The sequence below is a fragment of the Mustela nigripes genome, chromosome 7 (genome assembly GCF_022355385.1).
Source record: "Mustela nigripes isolate SB6536 chromosome 7, MUSNIG.SB6536, whole genome shotgun sequence".
NCBI classification, from domain to species: Eukaryota; Metazoa; Chordata; class Mammalia; order Carnivora; family Mustelidae; genus Mustela; species Mustela nigripes.
Window position 1 is genome coordinate 113,232,377 of NC_081563.1, and position 21,543 is coordinate 113,253,919.

The 21,543-nt window shown below is 54.9% G+C and overlaps 1 protein-coding gene across 2 annotated transcripts in view; it reads left to right on the plus strand.

The window, feature by feature from the left end:
* Positions 1 to 656: 656 nt before the first annotated feature.
* Positions 657 to 21,543, plus strand: part of ANGPT4 (angiopoietin 4) — a 41,516-nt gene continuing 20,629 nt past the window's right edge. The window contains exon 1 of one of the 2 annotated variants that reach the window (XM_059406704.1): positions 657 to 1,484. In XM_059406704.1, coding sequence (XP_059262687.1) covers positions 1,176 to 1,484 — 309 coding nt within the window. In that variant the 5' untranslated portion in view covers positions 657 to 1,175. The remainder of the gene's footprint in view (positions 1,485 to 21,543) is intronic. The other variant, XM_059406703.1, reaches the window with a different exon arrangement.

The window sequence follows — 21,543 nt, forward strand, 5'->3', positions numbered from 1 at the left end:
ATCAAACATTCCTCAGTTTCCAGGCAGAGGACTCACATACATTCATCCTGTAAGAGAAGGGAGTGGCCCTGCTGACAAAGCAGGATATGGGGACACAGAGAAATTCAGCTGCCTACTCAAGGGCCAGGGGCTGGAGAGAAGGATTTAGAGGCAGCCCCCTCTGGCTCCAGGGCTGGCAGAGACACTTCTTTACCCCAAGCTATTCTCTTTGCAATCCATTTCCCCACTCTGGCCAAAGGCAGTTCTAGAACAATCTGCCCCAGGACAGGACAGCCTCTCATTAGTGTCCCAGCCGCTGAACCAGAGCCACCCTAGGTCACAACATCTCCCCAGGCCCCAAGGGAGAAGGGAGCGCTGGAGCCAGCTCCCGGCTAAAGCACCCACTTTCCCTGGCCTGGCTAAAGCATCCACTTCCCTGGCCTCGAAAGGATCTTCTCCTTCTCTAGGAACAGTTTGGACTCACCACCTCCTCCCCAGCCTCACCCCTCTGCCCCCCCTTGCTCTCTCTGGGGTCACTTCACTCATGTTCCAAGTGCTGACATGGAATCAGAGGGGGGAAGGTGGGGGGGAGCGGGAAGGGGAAGGGGAGCTGAAACTTGAGATCCCAGCCTTGGTGGGGGGAGTTTGGAGAGACACAGAGAGAGAGAGAGAGAGACAGAGACAGAGACAGAGACAGGAAGAGAGGGTTCAGTTGGGCTTGGTTTTCTGAAGCAGGCAGCTTTGGGGGTTTGGTGCATGTGAGTGTGTGTGTGTGTGTGTGTGTGTGTGTGTTGTTTTCTTTCTCACAGGGAGGCCAAGCCTCCACTGGATAATAAAAGAACTCAGGGTCCAGGCCAAGCCGGGGGAGCAGGGCCGGTGTGGGGACAGGGCAGCCGTGGGCAGGAGCGCGAGGAGGAAGGAAGGGAGAGGGGGAAGATTGGAGGTGAGGGGGTGTCTGCGGGCGGGAGCACGGGCGGTGGGAGGAAGCCGAGCAGCTGTGGTATTTGGAGCAAGTATAAATAGCCGCCTGGACAGAGATCGGCCAAGCAGGGGTTTGCCGCTGCAGGGCTCGGGGGCAGGCCTGTCCGCCCGCGGCTGGCCACGGCAGCACATCCCGGGTGCAGAGCAAGGCGGGGGGCAGGCGGAGCGCTGGGGGGGCTCTGAGCCCGCAGCCCTTGCCCTTGCCGCTTCTCCTGATGCTCTCCCGGCTGGCCATGCTGCTGGGTGGCCTCCTCCTCGTCGTGGCCGCCGTGACCGTGGCCCAGCGGAGGGGGCAGGAGGCAGGCGGGCGCCGCCGGGCACACCGTGTCCAGCACGGCCAGTGTAGCTACACCTTCGTGCTGCCCGAGCCGGAGCCCTGCCCGCCGGAGCCGGAGCCTTTCGGGGGCTCCAACAGCCTCCAGAGGGACTCGCCAGCTGCCACCCTGAACCTAGGGGACTGGCCTGCCCAGCGTGTGCGACAGCTGGAGAAGGTGCTGGAGAACAACACTCAGTGGTTGCAGAAGGTAAGGGCTGGGCCTGCAGGGGCGTGGTGTGGGGAGGCACAGGGGCCTGTCCGGTGGATAGGTGGGGGGTCCTCCCCAGAAGCCTTCCCCAGTGCAAAGGCCAGGCTGATCGGACCCGTGTCTCTGATTTGTACAGACTGGGCTAATGGGGAACAGAGAGGGACAGCGATGGCCCTGATGCCACACAGCAAAACGAGGCAGGCTCAGAGCTGGAAACCTGGCTCCCTCATTCATTCCCTTATGTGAGGAAAATCCACTGAGCTCTGATCCGGGGCCTGGCCCATCCTAAGTACCAGGGATATAACTGTACACAGAACAATATGACCCCTGCTGGCCTGGTGGGGGCCATAAAGAGCTATGTCAGATGGTGACAGATGGTGAAGCAAGATGAAGGCGGAAAGAGGGAGAGCAGTGACGGGGGGGGGGGCGGCTATTTGAGGTCAGATAATCTGAGAGGACTTCTCAGAGGAGGTGATGTTTAAACCCAGAGAACAAGTAAGGTAATGTAGCAGCCCATGCGGATACATGCGGATACCTGCTGGGAAGGCGTTCGCTACAAAGGGGCCAGCAGGTGCAAAGGCTGTGAGTGCAAAGGGAATGCAGTCAGGGTGCCTGGGGAACCGTGGGGACCTCGGTGGAGCAAAGGAGGAAAGAGACGGCTGCTCGAGCTGGAGCTGATCAGAGAGGTGAGGGGAGGCAGGCCATGTCGTGCCTTGGGGTGGGGCGGGGGGCACTGGGAGGACTTTGGCTCTTGCTTGAACTTCGCAGGAACCAGTGCAGACCTTGGAACAGGGGAGACACAGCTGATTTGTTCTGAACAAAATACGCTGCAGGGAGCAGGGTGCATTCTGGGAGCCCAAGGAGGGGGCTGCTCAGCTGCCAGGCAAGCAGAGATGGAGGCCTGGATGGAGCAGGACGGGGCTGGGCAGATCCTGCTTTATTCTGCAGGGGGCCACTCAGCCCTGTTGATGAGGAGCTGAGGACACCCCTGGCTGCTCTGGCCCAAGGCCAGAACCGCTCCAGAGTCCTCTGTTCTCATTCTTCCAGCAAACAGTGAGCTCCCATTGTGTGTCGGCCTGCGGCCTGCGACAAGGCACTGAGCACAGAGATGAACAAAGCCGGGTTGCAGGAGGCCCTAAGTAGGAGCAATGGAAGGAGAGAGTGAGACCCAGGCCGCAGGTGCAGAGGATGGCCTGAGCAGCGACATATGATGGAGGGAAGTGGCCCGACTTCTAGAGCCTTCGGGTGTATTAAACAGCACACAGCAACCGACAGGGAACTTCTCCAAGGAGCAGTGCCTTCTCACTCCTTGCTTTCCAAACTATTCAGATCGTGCACCCAATCACCAAAGAGTGTCCATGCACATTTAGTTAATAATTTTTGCATATGTACCCATATTAATGCAAGTACAGGGAATAAAATGAAAAGGAACCCCCCATTTTCAAAAAGACCTACGAAATCATCATTTCAATTGAAGTTCTGACGGTTTCCTCTGTTTTCCAAAGAATTGCCTTGAGCACACCTGGGTTTATCTGTCCCCAAGGTGGGGAGACTGCCCTACGTGAGACTAACCAACCCGCTTTGCACACACTCGCATCTCACTTACGGGCACGCACACTTAACCGCCTGTCTTGCTCCTGCCCTGATCTCAGTCCCCTCATTCACCATCTCCCCATAGGCCCTTGCCTACCTGCCCTCTCACCCCCTCCCCACTCTGCCACATTGCCAGCCTGCCATAATCCTATCCCAAAGTCCCCTCGAGAAGGTTCTTGCCCTCCCCTGCTGGAGTGGGAGCTCCATGCAGCCTTGAAGTCTGTGTGTTTCCTGTTCCATGAGGGTCATTCCAAACCTCACCTCCTCCTCAAGCCTCCATCTTTACTGTCGCCCCTCCTCTCACCAGAACAACGATGCCCTGCTTCAGTGAAAGATGGGGACAAAGGGACAGCTACCCGTCAGCTGCCTCTCCCACACCTGCACGTTCACCCACGCATCCATTAGTCCCCAGGAGTTTTCTTCAGCTCAGAAGGAAGAGGTTCCTTCAGGGGCCAAGGCCACTGTTCCCTCCTAGGATACAGATCCCATCCCCAACCCCTACAGCCCCTGAACTTCCCCAGGCCGACTATCCCCTCCTGTGCTCCCTCTCTGCTGATTCTTCCCCTCAGGGTTTGATCCCATCTAAGTATCATCCATTTAAAAAAAAAAATAAAAAAAAGGGAAGGAAAAAAAAAAGAAGTAGAAGTAGAAGACAGAGGAGGAGTAGAGGAAACAAGCCTCCTCCCCAGCCCCCACCCTCTCGGACTTCTGGCCTGGCTCTCAGAAGTCCGCACAACCTGCCTCCATTTCCTCACCTCCCATGTACTCCTTCCCCCAAAAGTCACCTCCCACATGCCACCTCCCACATCCCAAGGCCACGACTCGGTCTTCATCATACTTGATCTCATGACAAATATAATGTTGCTGGCCAGGACTATCCTTCCAGAAACGGTCTCCATCAGCAAGTCCTCAGCCACAAAACATGCCTCCCCTGACCTACCTCCCAACCGCTTTCCCTCCCTCTGCAGCCACCATGGGCTCCCTATTTCCACCCTGGCCCCCACAGTCCATTCTCTTAGCAGACAGAGGGATCCTAAGTTAGATCCTGTCCATCCTCTGCATAAAACCCTCTTAGGGGCTCCCATCTCTTTGGAATGAAAGCAAAAATCCTTAGTTCCTAGGACACCCCTTCTCCCAGATGCCCACATGGCTCACCCAGCCCCCCTCGGGTCTCTGCTTAAATGTCACCTCCATAGGGAGGCTCTCCCTGTCTGCTCCATTTAAAACAGCCGCCCTGCCTCCGTTTCTGCATCCTCTCAACCTTACTTTGGTTTTCTGTCTTTGCACGTCCCACTACCCATTCTTAAAGCACTTCTGTGGGTCTTTGTGCTCCAGAAGAGCAAGGATCATAGCTGCTTTGTTCATGACTGAGTGCCCAGAGCCTGGCACAGCGCCTGGCAGAGCAGGTGCTCCTTACATGTCTGCGGAGTGAACGAACGCACGGATGCATGAACATCCCTGAGTCCCTCCAGTCGCTCCGGGCCCCCTCCCCCACCCCCCGAAATGCTAGTGTTGCCCAGGACTCTGTCCCCGCTCTTCCTTTCCTCTCACACTTCATGACACCGTCCCCAAGGCTGCCCCCAGCACTCCTGTGGCACTGTCTCCCACCTTCCCCCTGATGACACAGAATCGGCATCTGACAGTCTCCTGAGCCCCAAATCCATGACCATGACCCTGCAGGTGTCTCTCCTCTGAGAGGTCATGGTGCCTCAACCCCGAAGCTGCCTGACTCTCAGCTCTTCCCTTCCTGCCTACCTGTCTCTGTTAAGGCCTTCTGCAGCTCTGGGCTGTCCTTCACGCCCACCTGTCCCCAGGCAGCAGGTCCCACCCGCCTTGTGGCCTTGGCCTCTCTCCTTGTGGTTCATTGTCCTATCTCCCCAGCTGCCACCCCACGCAGGCCTTGTCACCTCCCCACTGGCTTCTCTACTCCGAGCATCACCCACTCATCCCTCTTTGATTCCCCTGGGCACCTGGTGCTCGGGCAACATGGACTGAGCCGAAGGATGAATTTAGACCAGAGGTTCTCAGGTGAGGTCCCCCCGGGCCACCTCTTCAGCCTGAAGTGCAATGTCTTCTCTAGATGTCCATGGAGCAGAGAATGCCAGTGTTGGAGTCAGGCCAACCTGAGTTCACATCCTGGTCTGACACTTGCCACGTGGTTGTGGATGAGCAAGTCTCAGTTTCCCCATCTGCAAAATGGAGCAAATGGCAACATGCTGGGGGATGGCCGGGAGGACCACTGAGATGGCTCCCACGCTGCTCTCAGCCCGCTGCCCTCTGGGCAGAGTGTGTGCTCCGTAAGACCCAGCCAGATAGGAAGGATCAATGGGCTCTTACTTCATTCAGCCGCATCACTAGTTTGAGCCCGGCACTGCTGGGTGAGGGCGGCTCAGCCCTTGGACAAGTCAGTCCAAGGGCCCGAGCCCAATCACCTGGGGGCTGGCAATGTCGCTCGTCCCTGCTGGTGTCCTCTAGGGCTTCCCAGTCCTGCCTGATCTCTGCTGGGGTCCAAGTAGGTGTTTGCTCTTGGTTGAATGCCCCCTTCGTGCCCTTTGGGCTGGGCCTATCTCAGAGTCTTTGAAACCCAAAGACCTCTTCTTGGTTTCTGTGGTAACATCCCAGAGAAGAAAAAAAAAAATGAGATTCACAATATGCTGTTGTAGAAGCATCATCATCACCACCATCGCCATTAGGGATTCCTGGGGATGAGCAGAGAGGTCTGGCCTCCCCAGATCAAGCTCTTGGCAAGATTCCAATCATCAGGGCGCTTGGGTGGCTCAGTGGGTTAAGGCTCTGTCTTCAGTTCAGGTCATGATCTCAGGACTCTGAGGACTCCAGCCCCTGTCCCCTGCCCACCCCCCCCCCCCACCCGCCCAGTACACAGGTGAGGAAACAGGGAAAGGGGACTTCCGGGAGGCACCTGCAGTGACAGCAAGCCTGCAGTCTCACTCCAAACTCCAGGTCCTTTCTCCTGACTCTGGAGGGTGCCAGGGAGGTGGGTGAGGCAAGATCCGAAAGATGGTATGGGGGGGGCGGGGGTGTTCCGTAGTGCCTCAGAATTCCCGAATCCCTGACACTCACTCCCTTCTCCCAGCACACCCGCCAGCTGGCTGGTGTCCTCCTGCCTGTGCTGGGGTGCATGGGGTGGGGGGCTACTCCCTCTCCCCTTTCCTCACTCCCCTCCGCTTCTTCCTTCTACTCTTCTCCCCTTTCTCCACCTCTATTCTTCTCCTCCTCCTCCCCCCTCCCCCTGGACCGCCTCTGCCCTAATGACTCACGTCTGGAGTCTTCTCTCGGTGGTCTGGGTCCGTTGCGCATCAGCTCCTGGCTCTGCTCCACCCTCTCATGTGGGTGGAAAGCTGCAGCCAGGAATGTTGAGGGGGTGAGTGGACAGAGCCAGAGGGGGCGGGGGTGGGCAGGCTTCCCCAGCAGGCTGTGCAGCATGGTGGGGCCTCCTGGGTCCACTGCCTAGGCAACCTCGCGCTGGCCCTGCGTTCCATGCCTCGTCCGTGTGATAAGAGAGTTTGATGTGAGCCAAAGAGAAGCAGAACTGGGAAAGCATCTGCCTGCAACAGGTGCTCAGGGAAGGGTCCCTCTTGTTATTGTCATTCCCTGAGCTGACCGGAGTCTCTGCCAGAAAGTGCCCCACTCTGTCTTCTCCCGTTGCAGGATCCATTCTACAGATGAGGAGAGCAGGGAAACCCAGGCCAGACACAAGGGCAGCCCAACTTCCTCTGAGCTGCTGGAGTTCCAGGGGCAGGGCAGATGTCAGACCCCAAAACCATGGGGCCTTCTGCTCTCTCCCTGGTCCCAGTGACAGTGGGCCCTCTCTGCTCACCTCTTCATGTATCTCTGCCTCTCCCTTTTTATCTCTGTGTCTCTTTGCCTCTCGTGGGGTCTCTCTCCTGAGACCTTCACCTTGGCCCTGACATTGCCTCTATTTCTGTGTGTGTCTCTGCCACTGGTCTCTCCCTGCCTCTCTCTCAGACCCTCCTTCCCTCCCCCCCTAGATGGGCCAGCCCTCCCATCTCTACCTTCCTGGGTGTCCACAGGCTCTGTCCACCCCAGAACACACAGGACCCACAAGCCAATGGCCCAGTGTCCACCCTTCAGCCAGGGCGCTCATCTGGGGCCTCTTTCTCTTCCCTCTCTGCACCCCAAAGCCAAATGGGGAGGGAAGAGGGGCTGGACAGCAGCCTCCCAACCTGGCACTGCCCCAGCTTCTGCTACTCACTCCAGATCCCTGACGCCAAACCTCAGAAGAGCTCCAGACCTCAGCTCAGCGCTTGCAAAGCCCTGCCCGGCTGGATGTGGGTCAAAAGCACATCCAGCAGAGCGCAGCGTGGGTTCCTGGCCCAGCCCAAGACCCTCCCAAACTGGCCCAGGACTCCCAGCTGCCCCAGCCTCCCCAGGCTGCCCGTAAATTCTTGGCATTTTCGGCCTTCGGTTATCCAAACAAGAAATGAGTCTCAGTTGCCGAACAGAATGTCTTGGGGTTTGGTTTCCTAACCTCACCGCTGGCTGCTTTCTAAGCAGTTTGGGGCTGGGGGGCGGGGAGAGAGAATAGCATCTGCTTCTTGGAGAAATGGGGCTATTTTCCCAAGAAGGGAAACTAGAAATGGCTGGCACAGATGCCCTTGGCCTAGGGATGACCGAGGGCGCCACAGGGGCAGTGGCCCCCCAAGCAGCTTCCCCCTAGCGAAGGACAGGTTTATTTGTTCAAGCTCCTGGGCCAGGCCATCCCATGGGGGCAGGGCCTTGCTTTTCTGGCTCTCTCCTCTGGGGCTCAACAGCTAAGCTGGGCTGGGACGCACACAGACCCTCTCCCCCCATCGTCAACTAGGGCAGGAAATGTGAGAAGACAGGCCCCAGGTCAGCCCCTACGTCTGCACCTCTGGCCTTGGAGCATTTGCTTAACCTCAGAGTCAGCTCTGAAATGTCTGGAATGGACCCAGATGCAGGGGGGTGAGGGTGGGGGTGGTCATGTCCCAGTGGGGCTACTGACCAGCTGTGGGACCCTGGGGAAGCCACCAGCATCACTTGGTCCCTGTAAAGTGGAAATCAAAACACTCACTGCCTCCTGGAGAGCACACAAGACAAAGGAAAGAGAACAGAATTCAAGCGCAGGGTTCACGGAGCATTTACCATGTGCCACACACCGTCCTACATGCCTCGTGAGAGTTCCTGTGTTGGAGTCTCACAGCGAGCCTCTGAAACCAGACTGTTTGCCCCTTCACAGATGAGGAAAATGAGGCACCCAGAGGTTCGGGGGCTTGCCCCAGGTCACATGGCCAGAAAGGAGGAGATCAGATCTAACCCTCGAGCTGTCTGCTGCCTGAACCCACACTCTGGGCACTAAGACCAGTTTCCTGGCTAATAAATCAGACGTGTCCATTGTGGCCTGGTCCCTGGATACCCAGCTGGGGTCTGCAGAACGGAGAGAACCCTGGTCACCCGAGAGAAACTCACTGCTGCTAGATTTTTCCCTTCCTCACGAGCCCCTCAACCACCGAGGGCTTCTGGAAGACTCTGTGCCAGAGAAGATTTGATAAGCATCTCAGCAAGCCTCAGCAGCTCTTGAAAGCCAAGGGGACCCAGAACACCATGGTATCCCCATCCTTGGCCAGAGCCTACACTAAATCCCACAGAGGCAGACAGAGTGTGGACCTTGGAGCCTCCTCCGAGCCTCCCACGCACGCAGTTTGAACCCCAGCTGCTCCACTGCTTGTTGGCTGCGTGTTCTCAATTACTTTGCCCCTTCTGTGCCTCAGTTTCCTGATCTGTGAATTGGGGGAGCATGAGTTAACACATGTGCAAGGCCGGGTAGGACACAGAGGGAAAAATAATCACCTGTCATCCCAATTCCCTGGTCACCTCCCAGTTAATTCCCTTTCGGTGTATTCTCTACTTCTTAAATATCCACAGAAATGTTTCAGAAGTACAAAAAGATAGAAAAATCAGATAAAGCTCTCGTTCCCACAACCCAGCTTAAGAAGCAAAAGCTTCCCAATGCGTCTCAGCTCCTGCCCCTCCCTCTTCCTTCCAATCAGAGAGAGTCACTGTGAATTCGGTGTCAGTCATCTCTTACCCCATGGCTCACCCTCCCTAACCAATGTATAGTATTTGTTTCCTCTATAAACAGTGTTGCACGATCTAGATCTTTCTACAACTCACTTTTGTCCACTCAACCTCACAGCTGTGAGATGTGTAACTCTGCAAATGTGGGAAAGGCCTGAGCTTCAGTCTTTCCAGCTGTAAACTGGGAGCAGTGGTACGCTTCTGTCTGGGTTTACCATGAGGCCCAGATGCCCAGCGCATGCCAAGGTCCGGGCACGAACCTGATGCAGCTTCAGCTGTCAGGGAAGTTTCTCCTCCTTTCTGGGGTGTGTGATGGCCACAGACTTCCTCTGTGCCAGGCACTGGCTGCCTATCGTGTGACACAAAGATCAATCCATTAAACATCACAACATCCTCAATGCTGAGGATGGTTACAATCCCCTTTGATTTTTTTTTTACATATATATATATTTTTTTAATATTTTATTTATTTGACAGGGAGAGACACAGCGAAAGAGAGAACACAAGCAGGGGGATTGGGAAAGGGAGAGCAGGCTTCCTGCTGAGCAGGGAGCCCGACTTGGGGCTTGATCTTAGGACCCTGGGATCATGACCTGAGCTGAAGGCAGACGCTTAACGACTGAGCCACCCAGGCGCCCACGATCTACTTTAATTAAGGGGACACTGAGGCCCAGGGAGTTCACATAGCTAGGAAGGGAAAGAGGTGGATTTGAACCCAAGTGGGGTCCAGACCTCACACGCAAACACCATGGATGGCTTCTCTAGCCCCCCCCCCCATCTTACAGATGGGGACACTGCCCCTGGGCATGGGGAGTGACTCAACTATCCTCACTCTGACAGTGACAGGGGTTAGATCAGAACTCAGGGCTCCTGACACCTAGCTGAGGGCATCTTGTCCCTCCTTCCCTATAGCAACATGACACACTGCATGTCACAAACCTCATGAAAAATTAATGCGTCCTTATAGTTACTAAGTTCTGGGCTCATGTGCAGGCACGCTTTCACACAGGCGAAAATGTTCTTCTCCATCCACTCAATCCACAGATAGAAACTCTTTCCACAGAGGTTTATTAAGAGCTTGCATTGTTAGGCACTGTGCCGGGGATGCAGATCCCGCAGTAAGCAAGGGAAACTCAATCCCTCCCCTCTGCAGCAGCAGGAGAGACACCAACCTAGTAATTTCTCATGTGTAATGATCAACCATGATACACGCTGTGAGGAAGACCTCACCTGTTCTAGGAGTAGATAACGTGGGACCCGACCTTGATGGAGGAAGGCCTCTAGGAGGAAGGACAGACCTGGAGAAAGGAAAGGAAAGGAAAGAGGAAGAGAAAGGAAAAGCATTCCAGGCACAGGGAATAGCCAGTGCAAAGGCCCTGGGGTGGAATGAACAAGTGATTTAGAGGAAGGGAAAAGAATTCCTTGTGGCTAAAGCATAGAGAGCCAGGAGACGTGTGGTCAAGCTGAGACTGGAGTGCTCATCAGGGGCCAGACCACACCCCCCTGGTCCCGATCCTGCTGTCAGGGATCTTGGGTGCTGGGCACTTTTCTGCCCTGTGCCTAGTGAGGGTTGCTCTGCAAAGTTGCTTTGTAATGAGCTACGGACTTCTGGACCTGCTCCTCCCTGATCCCTCCTCCATCACCCTGTTTTCAGGGTCAGCCTCAGACACCAAAGATGCAAGATGGGTGAGTGGCAAGAGCTCAGCCACTGGATTCAGATCTGAATGTACAAGCTGTGGGTACTGCTCGGCCTCTCCAGGCCTCTGCTTATTCCTTTGTCGAGTGGGGGAGCAATCCCTCTTTTCCTCCAGGCTGCTGGGAATCAGACAAGAACAGTCACACACCAGAGTTTTGCTGCAGGAAAGCCTGGGGCCACATGGTGAGATACCCCAGCAAGGCCTCCCTCTTTCTAGAACCTGCTTGGCTCGATTCCCCAAGGTAGAGCTGGGTTGGGAGGCGGGGTGGGGGGTGCTGCCAAATGATCACTTCAGTCAAGGAGACTTTGCAGAAGTGTGACCTGGTCGATCTGCTCCCAGACAGCCTGGGTTTGCCCATGACAAGCTGCCTGACCTTGGATACGTTGCTTAACCACGCTGGGGCTCATCCATAAAATGGGATGATAGCACAGAGAGTGGGGACAAAGATCTAATAAGCACAGTGGCTAGAACAGTGCCCAGCACATACTATGTATGCGAAGCAAAATGGACACACTACCCCGTCCTATGTAGAAGCTGGTCCCCAGGTGGCAGCAAGGTGAGCAATTAGGAGAAACATGCTTCTTCACTTTCTCCCCATTAAATTCTCAATCTCTGCATAAGGGAGAATAAGGAGGACTCATCTAATGGGCCCCCTTTTAGACAAACCTTCCAAGATCAAGGTTGAGACTCAGACAACTACAAAAGGAGAGTGGAGCCTTGGAAGGCCAATGGCCCCGGCAGCCTGTTTCCATCTTCTGAGAAGCACCCCAACTTCAGACAGCAAATGTAGGCCTAGCCTCCCCTCCCCCTGCTCTCCCTTCCCCACTCCCCTTCTCTTCTCCCTGTAGCTTCCTTTGCTTGAACAGACACTGGGCAGCCCAAAGACACACACAGACACACAGACACGCACCTCATTCGACTTAAGGCTCCAAGAGTGGGACAGCCACGAATATTCAACAGATATTGATAAACCCCTCCACATGCCAGGCTCCGCACTAGGTCCCGGGCTATACCAGTGAACAAGATGAAAGAAACCCAGCCCCTGTTGGGCACAGATTCCAGCACTAGCCGCCTTTATTCCACTGGCCCGTCTGCCAAATGGAAACAATGAGCCTCATTTTCTGACAAGGCCACTGAGGCCCAGAGAAGCTCCATCACTGGCACAGAAACGAAATGGCAAAACTGTGACTGGACCAGTGCCCGACTCGGTGCTCCGGGTCCCTGCTAGACGCAGGGCTGCAGCGCGAAGTTTGGAGAAGGCCGGCCTGTGCCGGGAATCGTGGGCTGGGCGGAACAGCGCCTCCCTCCACAACAGCCCACTGGTCCCTGACATACTCCACCTCTGGCCCCCTGCCCACTTGCTCTACACTCTCTGAGCCCTGGCCCAGAAGAAGAGCAACGGAGGGGAAAGCAGCCAGGAGGGCCGGTCCTGGCGGCTCAGAACTGCAGGGTCAGGGTCTGTGTGGGCCCCCAGGGGAAAGGGAGGGGGCTGGAGCAAGGCAGAGGAGGAAGGGCCAACCCTTGGCCATCAGGCTCAGAGCCACAAAGTCAGCCTTGTTGCAAAAATGAGGAAACTGAGTCATGAGGCAATGAGACAATGGGGCAGGGGTGTGACGCACTCAGCCTGGTAGGGGGAGCACCTGGAAACAAGAGGGTCTGACTCTGGCAACCACAGCAAAAGTAGTGCGTTCCTTCACAACTGTGGCACAACACATTCCCCTCCAAAATGTCACAGCTTAAAAGAAACAAACACAGTTACCATCCCTCGGTCTCTGAGAGTCTGGAATTCAGGCGCAGCTTGACAAGGTAGCTCTGACACGGGTTTTCTTCATGCGCTGTACTCATGCCAGCTGGGGCTGGGGTCCTCTGGAGGCACCCCTGGAGTTGGAGGACCAGGCTCTGGGCGGCCCACTCCCAGGGCTTGTAGGTGGGTGTCGGCCCGCGGGGTGGGGGTGGGGAGGCTCCACTCCTGTAGTCGGGCTGCTGGCGGGTCCTCAGGACAAGGCGGCCAGTAGCACCCCCCCAAACCAGAGGCCCAAAAGGGTGCAAAGCAGAAAGCCTCACTCAGACATTTCTACAAGTTGCCATGGTCATCGTGGCCAGTCCTGGCCCAGTGAGGGACGCACGGCGCCTGGAGCACATACCAGGAGGTGGGACCCTTGGAGCCTGGAGTCTTGGAGTCTGGCTGCCTCCAGGTGCCCCCTGAGCAGTGAAGGTTGTGCTCTCCACAGCTGCAGGCCCGAGTTCTGAGTCACCTCTGCCGCTCAGAGGCTGTGTGACACGGGCGATGGGCTCATCTTCTCTTGCTTCTTTTCCTCACCTATAAAATGGGGATGATGAGAGAGCCAAGGACGAGAGAGGCTCTATGTGTCGGGCCCTCGAGGCCAGGCCAGGCCCACACACACCTAGTGCTTTGGAGACCTGACGGCCTTCCGAGGTGCCTAGCTGCAGGGCAGAGCCCGGCCCACCTTTCAAGCGGGAAAAAGGCCTGCTCTGGTCTCTGCGCTCTCCCCAGGGTCCATGCACCGGTCCCGCCACATCTGAGCAAATCTGTTGAACCGACGAATGAGTGTCACGTCATTTCTAGAACGTGTCTCCTGAAGGCAACCCCGGCTGGCTCCCTGCCTTGCTGGGGACCTCCCCGAGCTCCAGCTGTTGAGGCCACAGCAGCTTCGCCAGCGTTTCTGCTCCTGTCCGTCCGCCTCTCTCCAGGTGTCTCCAAACTGATTTCCAGCAGCCAATTATTCCGTGGAAATCTGCCACTCCTGACATAACACCGACTATTCGTCCTTTCAACAAATATTTACTAAGTACCTCTCGGGGGCCTGGGACATGTTGAGCTTAGAGGATGTGGCCGTGACCATGGCAGTCCTGCGTGCCTGGGGCTGGTATTCCTGGGGAGAAAACGGACAGCTAGGAGATCCCGGCCGTGATCTCAGATGTGTGGAGTGCCCTGAAGAAACCAGGTGGCTGCAGTGGGAGGAGGAGGGAGAGGGGCTCCGTGTTTACCTTTGATGGGGTAGCCAGGGAACCTGTCTCTGGAGTGGTGACATTTGTGGGGAGACCCGAGAGTCAGAAGGAGGCTGACAGGGTGCTCCTGAGCTCGGGGCTGTGGATTGGTGTCCGGAGGACTCGGTCGGGCAACACTCTAGCTCCTGTGGCACCTGCCGCAGCCCCAGGGCCCTCCTCCTCCGATACGAGTGTGGAAACCGCAGACAGGACCTCTGCCAAGGGCCGTTTGTTCACATCACAAGTGTCCATGCCCTTGGACTTGGCAGTTCTGCATCAAAGACCTCATGCCTGACACAGCGGTGCAGGAGAGCTAGGTGACCTGTGGGTAAGGATGCTCCTAGCAGCCCCGGCGTGATGGCAAAAGCCTGGAGATGACCGCAGCTGTCGGGGACCGGTTGCACAAATAGCGGTGACAGCGGACAGAGGGCAGTGAGCTGTTAAAGCCGTGAGGCAGGGCTGTCTGGATGGCTCTGGATGCAGGCTCCACACCATGTTCTCAGAGAGAAGTGGCAGGTGCAGAAGGGGGTGCAGAACCTTTACGAGCCCAAAGTGCGGGAGATGTGAGCGTGCTCGCTGGGGGCACCAGCATGGACATGGAGTCTCCCTGGAAGTGAGCCCCGCATGTCCTTCAGTGGCCTGTGGGAGGGGAACCAGGGCAGGGCTGCGAGAGGCGTTAGCCTTCCTCGTCCTTTGAGTCCTTGGACTTCTGACAATGTGCTCATATCACCCATTCCCCACCCAAAAAGAAAAAAAATTAAAATTATAAAAATACACATTTAAATTGAAACACACACACACACACACAGAGATATCAAAGTTCTGTTCTTCCAGATTTTCATGGTCTGGCTACCTTGGGCCATTAGCTCCTGTGTGCAGCCTCCTATAAAGTACTTTCCTGATCAGGGCTTCGGTTTCCCCACATGGGAAATAGAGCTGGCTGTGTGGTCCCTGCAGGTCTTTCAGATTCCCATATTCCTCCTGCCTGGGCTCGGATCTCTGGTTGGTGGGGGTGGGAGTGGGGGTGGTGCTGCTTTCCTCTTTATCACCAGGCCAGCCTCTCATCTCCCGCTACCCTGTACCTTGGGCCTGGGTTCAGCCTGGCTGGCTTGACCCTAATTCCCCCCTCCCTCACCTCCAATGCAGCCCAGTTCAGATCCTGCTCTTTGGGGTAGTTTTGCCTGTTTCCAAAGCACAGACTTTTTTTTTTTTTTTTCCTCCTGGAAAGGAATTTGCAAAGAAGCATGGTTTCCTCAAAAGCCCCAGCAGGCTTTTGAGCAGAAGGTGCTATGACCCGGCTTAGGCGTGCTGCGCTCTCTCTGGCTGCTGGGTGGGGCACAGACTGGGGGCTGGGGGACACGAACAGCAGTTTGGGGTGGCGAGGCTGGGAAGCCGCACAGGAGATGATGGAGGCTGGGTGCAGGTAGAGGTGGTGGGGCTGGGGAAAGTGGTCAGTTTCTGCACATGATTGCAGAGTAGGGACCACAGATCAGATGTGGGCTTGGGGGAGGAGGAGTGAAGAAGGGCTCAAAGAGTTTGGGCCTGAGCCATGGGAAGGATGGCATTTGCTCTGAGATGAAATCATTTCACCAAAGTCACGTAGCTCAGAGCTGGGGAGCTGAGATGAGAAACCGTGCTCCCCACTGCCTCCCTGAAGTTTCATGGGGGTTGTTTTGGGGCGAATCCCTGGCCTTTCTGTACCTTAACAGACATCTCAGCTCTTGGAAGCCCCTGATTCTCTTTTGATCTGATTCAGGCATAAGCCTGAGCAGGGGACCCAGAAACTCGGGCGACAGGCAGAAGCCAACATCAGGGAGATGTTGTCCTGATGCTTGGCTCACTTGTCCTTGGTGCTCCCTGGCAGGAGCGCTACACCCGACTCCTGCACCAGGTGAGGGGGACACGGCTTCCACTTGCTTAGCTCCTGCCCCAAACCTCCTGTGCCTGCCGGACCTGACCTCCTGGCTTCCAGAATCAGCAGATCTGGGGATGATTCCAGGATCTGCTAGCTTGACAGATGACCTCAGGATAGTGAGACTTCATTTGCTCATCCATAAAATGGGGTCAATAGCAGAGGCCCCACGCAGGGGGAGGAGAGGCGATTTCTAAGGTGCCCAAGCACAACCAGCAATCATGGGGTGCCATAATGAGTTACTGGGACAACTATCCCCCAAGGGCCCCCAACTCCTGTCCCCACTCTCACTCCTGGCAAAGTCCCACCAGCAAAGGACAGAAGGACCAGAGGCTGAGACATATGTTCTCCATAAGGACAGAAGCTCCAGCCTTCCTGGGGTGCTGCAGGTGGAGGGGTGCCCAGCCCCCACGATGACAACAACAGTAACAGCTAAAGTCACTGTGCACCTGGCACGCGCCAGGTACGGGTTCGCTGAACCTTCCCCCTCACCCCCAAGTCTCATGTGATAGACCCCACTACTGTGTCCATTTTACAGCTGGGGAAACTGAGACTCTGAGAGACCACACAGCCAGGAGGCCTCAAAGCTAGATATAAACAGAGGCTTTCTCCAGGCCTGTAGAAAAGAAGTCCGGTTAATGGAAGTTGAAGGTTCCAGAGTCTCCTAAGGGGAGATGCAGGGAGCATCTGCTATGGGCCAGACACCCTTGGGTTCTTTGTCCAGGGGTCTCGTTTAGCCTTCATGCTAATCCCAAAAGGGGGTTTCTTGGTTCCCCCATTTCCCATCTGACAGATAAGGAAATCGAGACTCAGACGGAAGACATTCCACTCAGTTCCTATCGCCAGTGTGTGGAGCAGGTGGGATTCACACCCAGAGCCTAGAGTTCTGACACTAGAAGCCTCACAGCCTCTGGAAGGATTGCTACGAGGCCTCATTCTCCTCCAGTGTCCTTCCCACCCCAGGGGGCCAGTCCTACACCCTCCTACAAGATCCCGCCCGCAGTGACTCAGAGCTAGACACCGTACAGAAATGGCCTTGACTTCCAAGGGGTCCCACAAAGGTTGTAGGGGACCCCAGTCGCCCATTCCAGAGCAGCTTTGGCCAGTGGGGGTCATGATGGTGGGCTCTCCCTTACTGGCTTCCTGGCACAAAGGCCAGAAGGGACAAGCTGTGAGGTAGCTCGGGCAGGGATTTAATTTAATTTTAATTTTTAATTTTTTTTAAGTGCAATTCTGTCCTTAGCCATTGTTCTGTTTCCCAGAGGCTGCCCCACAGAGCCACGCAGTGGTATTTCTTTCAAAGGCAATTCTTCCAGGAGGGGAGGTGTCCAATCCATTCATTCATTCAAATAAACGAGCATCCATGGAACTATGAATAGCCAGTCACCCCCTGAGGCTCCAGAAGCCAAAGGGGGCCGAGCCCCACATGCACTCTGGGGCACATGCTCCACTCAGGGAGCACCAGTGAGGACATCTGTGTTCACCTTCCTCGTGCCCTGGGCCTCTCTGGCATCCGGCAAAGCTCTGGACCCTCTCTCTGAAGCAGATTTTTTCAAATGTAAAATTAAATGCATAGATTGACAGAGGAAACACATTGCCTTGAGAGACAGGTATCCCAATACTTTTTAAACAGATTTGCAATACTGACCCCTATGGCTCCTGTATTAATACAGTAAATAACAAAATCTGACAATCTAGTACTTTCCATCATTTTGCAGTCATGATGCGTGTAAACAGGATGTCCTGTATGTCCGCAGTCACTGTGGTGAGACAAAGGGATGTCTGGGATGTCTCCTGGTAACAAAGTCATGGGCATTAGTACCACCATAGTAGCATTCTGTGGCCCATAGTCCTCACTGTGGGTGGAGCTCGGTTCAGTTAGAGATTAGCAGGCCCACTGTGGGAAATGTTCTGCATCTTGCTGATTTCCTTCAAGAGTATAACTGGGACTTCTTTTTAGACCAGCCTCCGATGAAGGTCAGCCTCCTTCTTTTTAACAGCTGGCTGGTCATCCATGACACAGCCATACTGGAATTTGTCCTGTGCTGGTTATATAACCACACCCCAAGCCCTTTAGGTAGGTCATGTCAGGAATCCTCCTCCTCCCCACAACCCAGAGATAGGAGCCATGATTTACCCTCATTCTAGAGAAGAGGCCCAGCCAGGTAGAGGCACCTGCCCAAGGTCACACCGCCTCTAGGTTGAGAGCTTTGATTCGAACCCAGGGTCATCAGATACAAAGAACTAACTACTCTTTCCTCATTGGATTTTATCTGTCATTGACAAAATGCTTTCCCCAAATATGAACCTCGGGCACCGTTTTCCAAGGAAGAGACAGGCAGGCCAGGTCACCGTCACTGACCTTCTTTCTGATTCTCGAACATGCGAGATGCACTCACACCTCAGGGCTTGTGCCTTTGCCTTTCCCTCTGTCTAGAACTCCCTTCCTCCTGAACCTGGCACAGTGGGCAAGCCTCTCAGCTCCAGTGAGGGGTTTCCTGCCATTCCAGCCAAGCTCTACCCTGACCTCACTCACTGCCCTGGCTCATCTCCTTCAGCGCACTGGTCACTATTGGAATTTAACCGATGACTTAGGGACCGTGGGCTGGAATCAGAATTTTGTTGCCAATTTTGTTCATTCCTGATTTCCTAGTCCCTAGCACAAGGCCGAGCACACAATAGGTGCTCAAGAAATTCCTGAGTGAATACATAATAGCACTCAGAGGGATTCGTTTGAAAAACTGTATTTATCATTGTAATACGTGCTTTCATATGGGACATTTTCTAGAATCTTGTTTCAGTGGGTTTGTTTTTTACTGAGGTGTAGACACAAGGTGAGGCACACCCGTCTAACATATGGTTTCATGAGTATGACGAATGTTTACAGACATGCAACCACAACCACAATCATGACACAGAATACTGCCAACACCTCAGAAATTTCTATGACCTTTTGCAGTCAATTCCCAACCCCAGACTCCCGTTCCTGACAACACCATGGATTCCGACTTTTCCAGAAGTCATATCAATGGAGTCCTACAGTATGTAGGCTTTTAAGTCTGGCTTACTTCACTCTGTGTAGTTCATTCTTTTTGTTTGCGCACATCACTAGCTCCCTGGATGGAGTCAAGGATGGTTACTTATCCGTAGACGGTTGCTTCTCCATTCTCTAGTTGTAAACTTTTTTTGTACAAATAACGTGGGAGAAAAGCAGGCTTGAGGGGATGCCCATCTGCGATCTGTCCAGAATACCTTCCTTCCTTACCCAGCCCCTGGAGTCTAAACTCCTTTCCTTTCCTTCAAGGCCCTTTTCAGCTGCCCCCTCCCCAACAAGGAGCAAGGGCTCCTGTCCCCGTGTCACAGATCAATAAAGTGAGGCTCAGAGAATTGTAGCCCTCAATTACTAGAGGCCCACAGTTGGAATGTCGTAGAGCCAAACTAAAACCCGTGGCGAAGGTGGGGGGGGTATTGGTAGCCCCAAGGCCAGAGATCAGCCTCTTTGTGGGCTGGAGAGATGGAGGACAGGAACCTGTCATCATCACAGGTCAAGGCCCCTGTCCTCCATCTCAACCCTGAGAATCTGCCAGCATGACGGTGACAGGGAAGAGGCAGGTCCAATCCTAAGGTTGGGGGTGGGGGTGGGGAGGGGACTTTGGCAGATCTCATCCTGGGCTGGCTCCGTCATTAGGACACTTCCCCCATCCTTCTAGCCTGTGCCTGAACCCTGGACCAGACCCAATCCCCACCAAGCAGGCCAGCATTACTCACCAGAGTCCAGCATGGCCAAAATGGGTCCATCTGGCCCAAATTACCCATCCCAGGACCCATGCTGGTGGGCGGGTGTGGCAAATTGGGTGATGGGCCCCAGCTGTGGGTGGCCTGGGTCCCACCCAGCCACTCACAGCCACAAGACAAGTGGGGGACCAATGAGGGTACTTAGGGAACTCCTGTCACTTGAGGTGACCCCTAAGCTACCCTGAGTCCCCAACCCAGCTCTGCAGACCCTGGGCAAGGAGTTGGGAAACCTAGCCTACCAGGCAGTGACCTTGGGCAAGTCTTCTGGGCCTCAGTTTGTCCATCTACAAATGAGAGGCTTGGGGGAGATGCACATGAGTCTCATCTCCTGAACGCACTTACTATTTGTCTGCTTAGGGTCTGGGAGTCTGCATTTGCTGCATTTTAAGCCAGGCTCCAGGAGGTCTGTGACTCCTGAGAGTGAGCAAGAGCAGCCTCCTTATAGCTCTGCCTCCCCTATCCCCCCTGGGCACCCCGGCAACCACACATTAGCAATCCCAGGGAGCTGACAGAGGCATGGTGTCCAGCGCACCTGAAGCCAACCCCGGGGGACAGCAGTAGCCTGGCCCAGGGCCCAGGGAAGAGAGCAGATTCAAAACTGGCATTGGGATCTTAGTGGTCAGAACTCCCTAGGGGGATGGAGCACAGCAGATGAGAAAAATAAAAAGCATCAAGGATAAGGTCTCTGTTTGGGGCCAGTTGCGGAGATGGGAAAGATGGGGGAGTGGGGGAGAGCCGGTGGGGATGCAGAGACAGGGCAGTGAGCGCAGAGGAACCAAGGGGTCCACGTTGGATATTTTTGCCTGAAGACGCTTGTTGGAAGCCCACGTGAGGATGTCAGGTTGGTGGCTGTGGAGGGGAGAAGGGCGGTGGGAGGCAGAGGTGGCACCGTCAGCACTTGACAGTCGTAGGACCAACAGGAGCACCTGCAGCACGGAGCCTGATGCATTTGGGGCCCCGAACACTTTGTCCTCTGGTCCTGGGTGAAGCTAGTAAATCTGTTTTCAGAGCAACGCTTTTAAATGCGTAAAACAAAAGCCCAAGACCACCCAGAGATGTTGTCGCTGCTGTCATCAAAACCAGCATATAGCAAGTCTGCGCTCTAGTGGGAAAGCCGTCCCCAGGATGGGTTTGAGAAGGTTCATCATTCTCAGGTCACGATGAGTAAAACCAGTATTTAAGATGCTGTAAGGCGGCGCCTGGGTGGCTCTGTTGGTTAAGCATCTGCCTTCAGCTCAGGTCATGATCTCGGATGGAGTCCTGCATTGGGCTCCTGGCTTAGCGGAGAGCCTGCTTCTTCCTTTCCCTCGGGCCTCCCCTCATGCTCGCTCACTCTCTCTCTCTCAAATAAATAGATGAAAGATTTTTTTTTTTTAAAGGTTCTATAACACTTGCACTATGGTGTGGAAATATTGGTGATTTCTATTGGTAATGAAGTTGCAAGATCCGCTAATAATGCTGTGTGTGGCCTATGCTCATAATAGAAGGCAATGCCAAACTTTCCTTACAGGTTAGCAAACAAAAGAGTTTTTTCTCACCCAAGGTCATGGACTCCCTGAATTCTTTCTGCAGACCCTGAGGTCCCCACTGAGGATCTCTGACCTAGGGAGAGAACATACAGAGAGACAAGGGCACAGAACTGGGCCAAGAGCCCCCCTGACATGTAGAAGCCTGGTAGAAGAGGAGGCAGAGAAAGGGTGACCACGAGTGGAAGGACAAATAGGAGGAGCATCTGGGAAGTGCTTCCAGAACTCGGGAGTGGCCATCTGCCCTGAGTGCTACTAGGGGACGAGTAAGAGGACATGGAAGGGTCCCTGGGCCTCCCTTGTTCAGGAGAAGACAACAACGAGGCAAGTTAAGGAGAGAAGGGGCTCCCAGGGCTGGGGAGGCAGGCAGGACACAGGATTCAACAGGATGGGTTATAGATATAGATATAGATATAGATATAGATATAGATATAGATATAGATATAGAT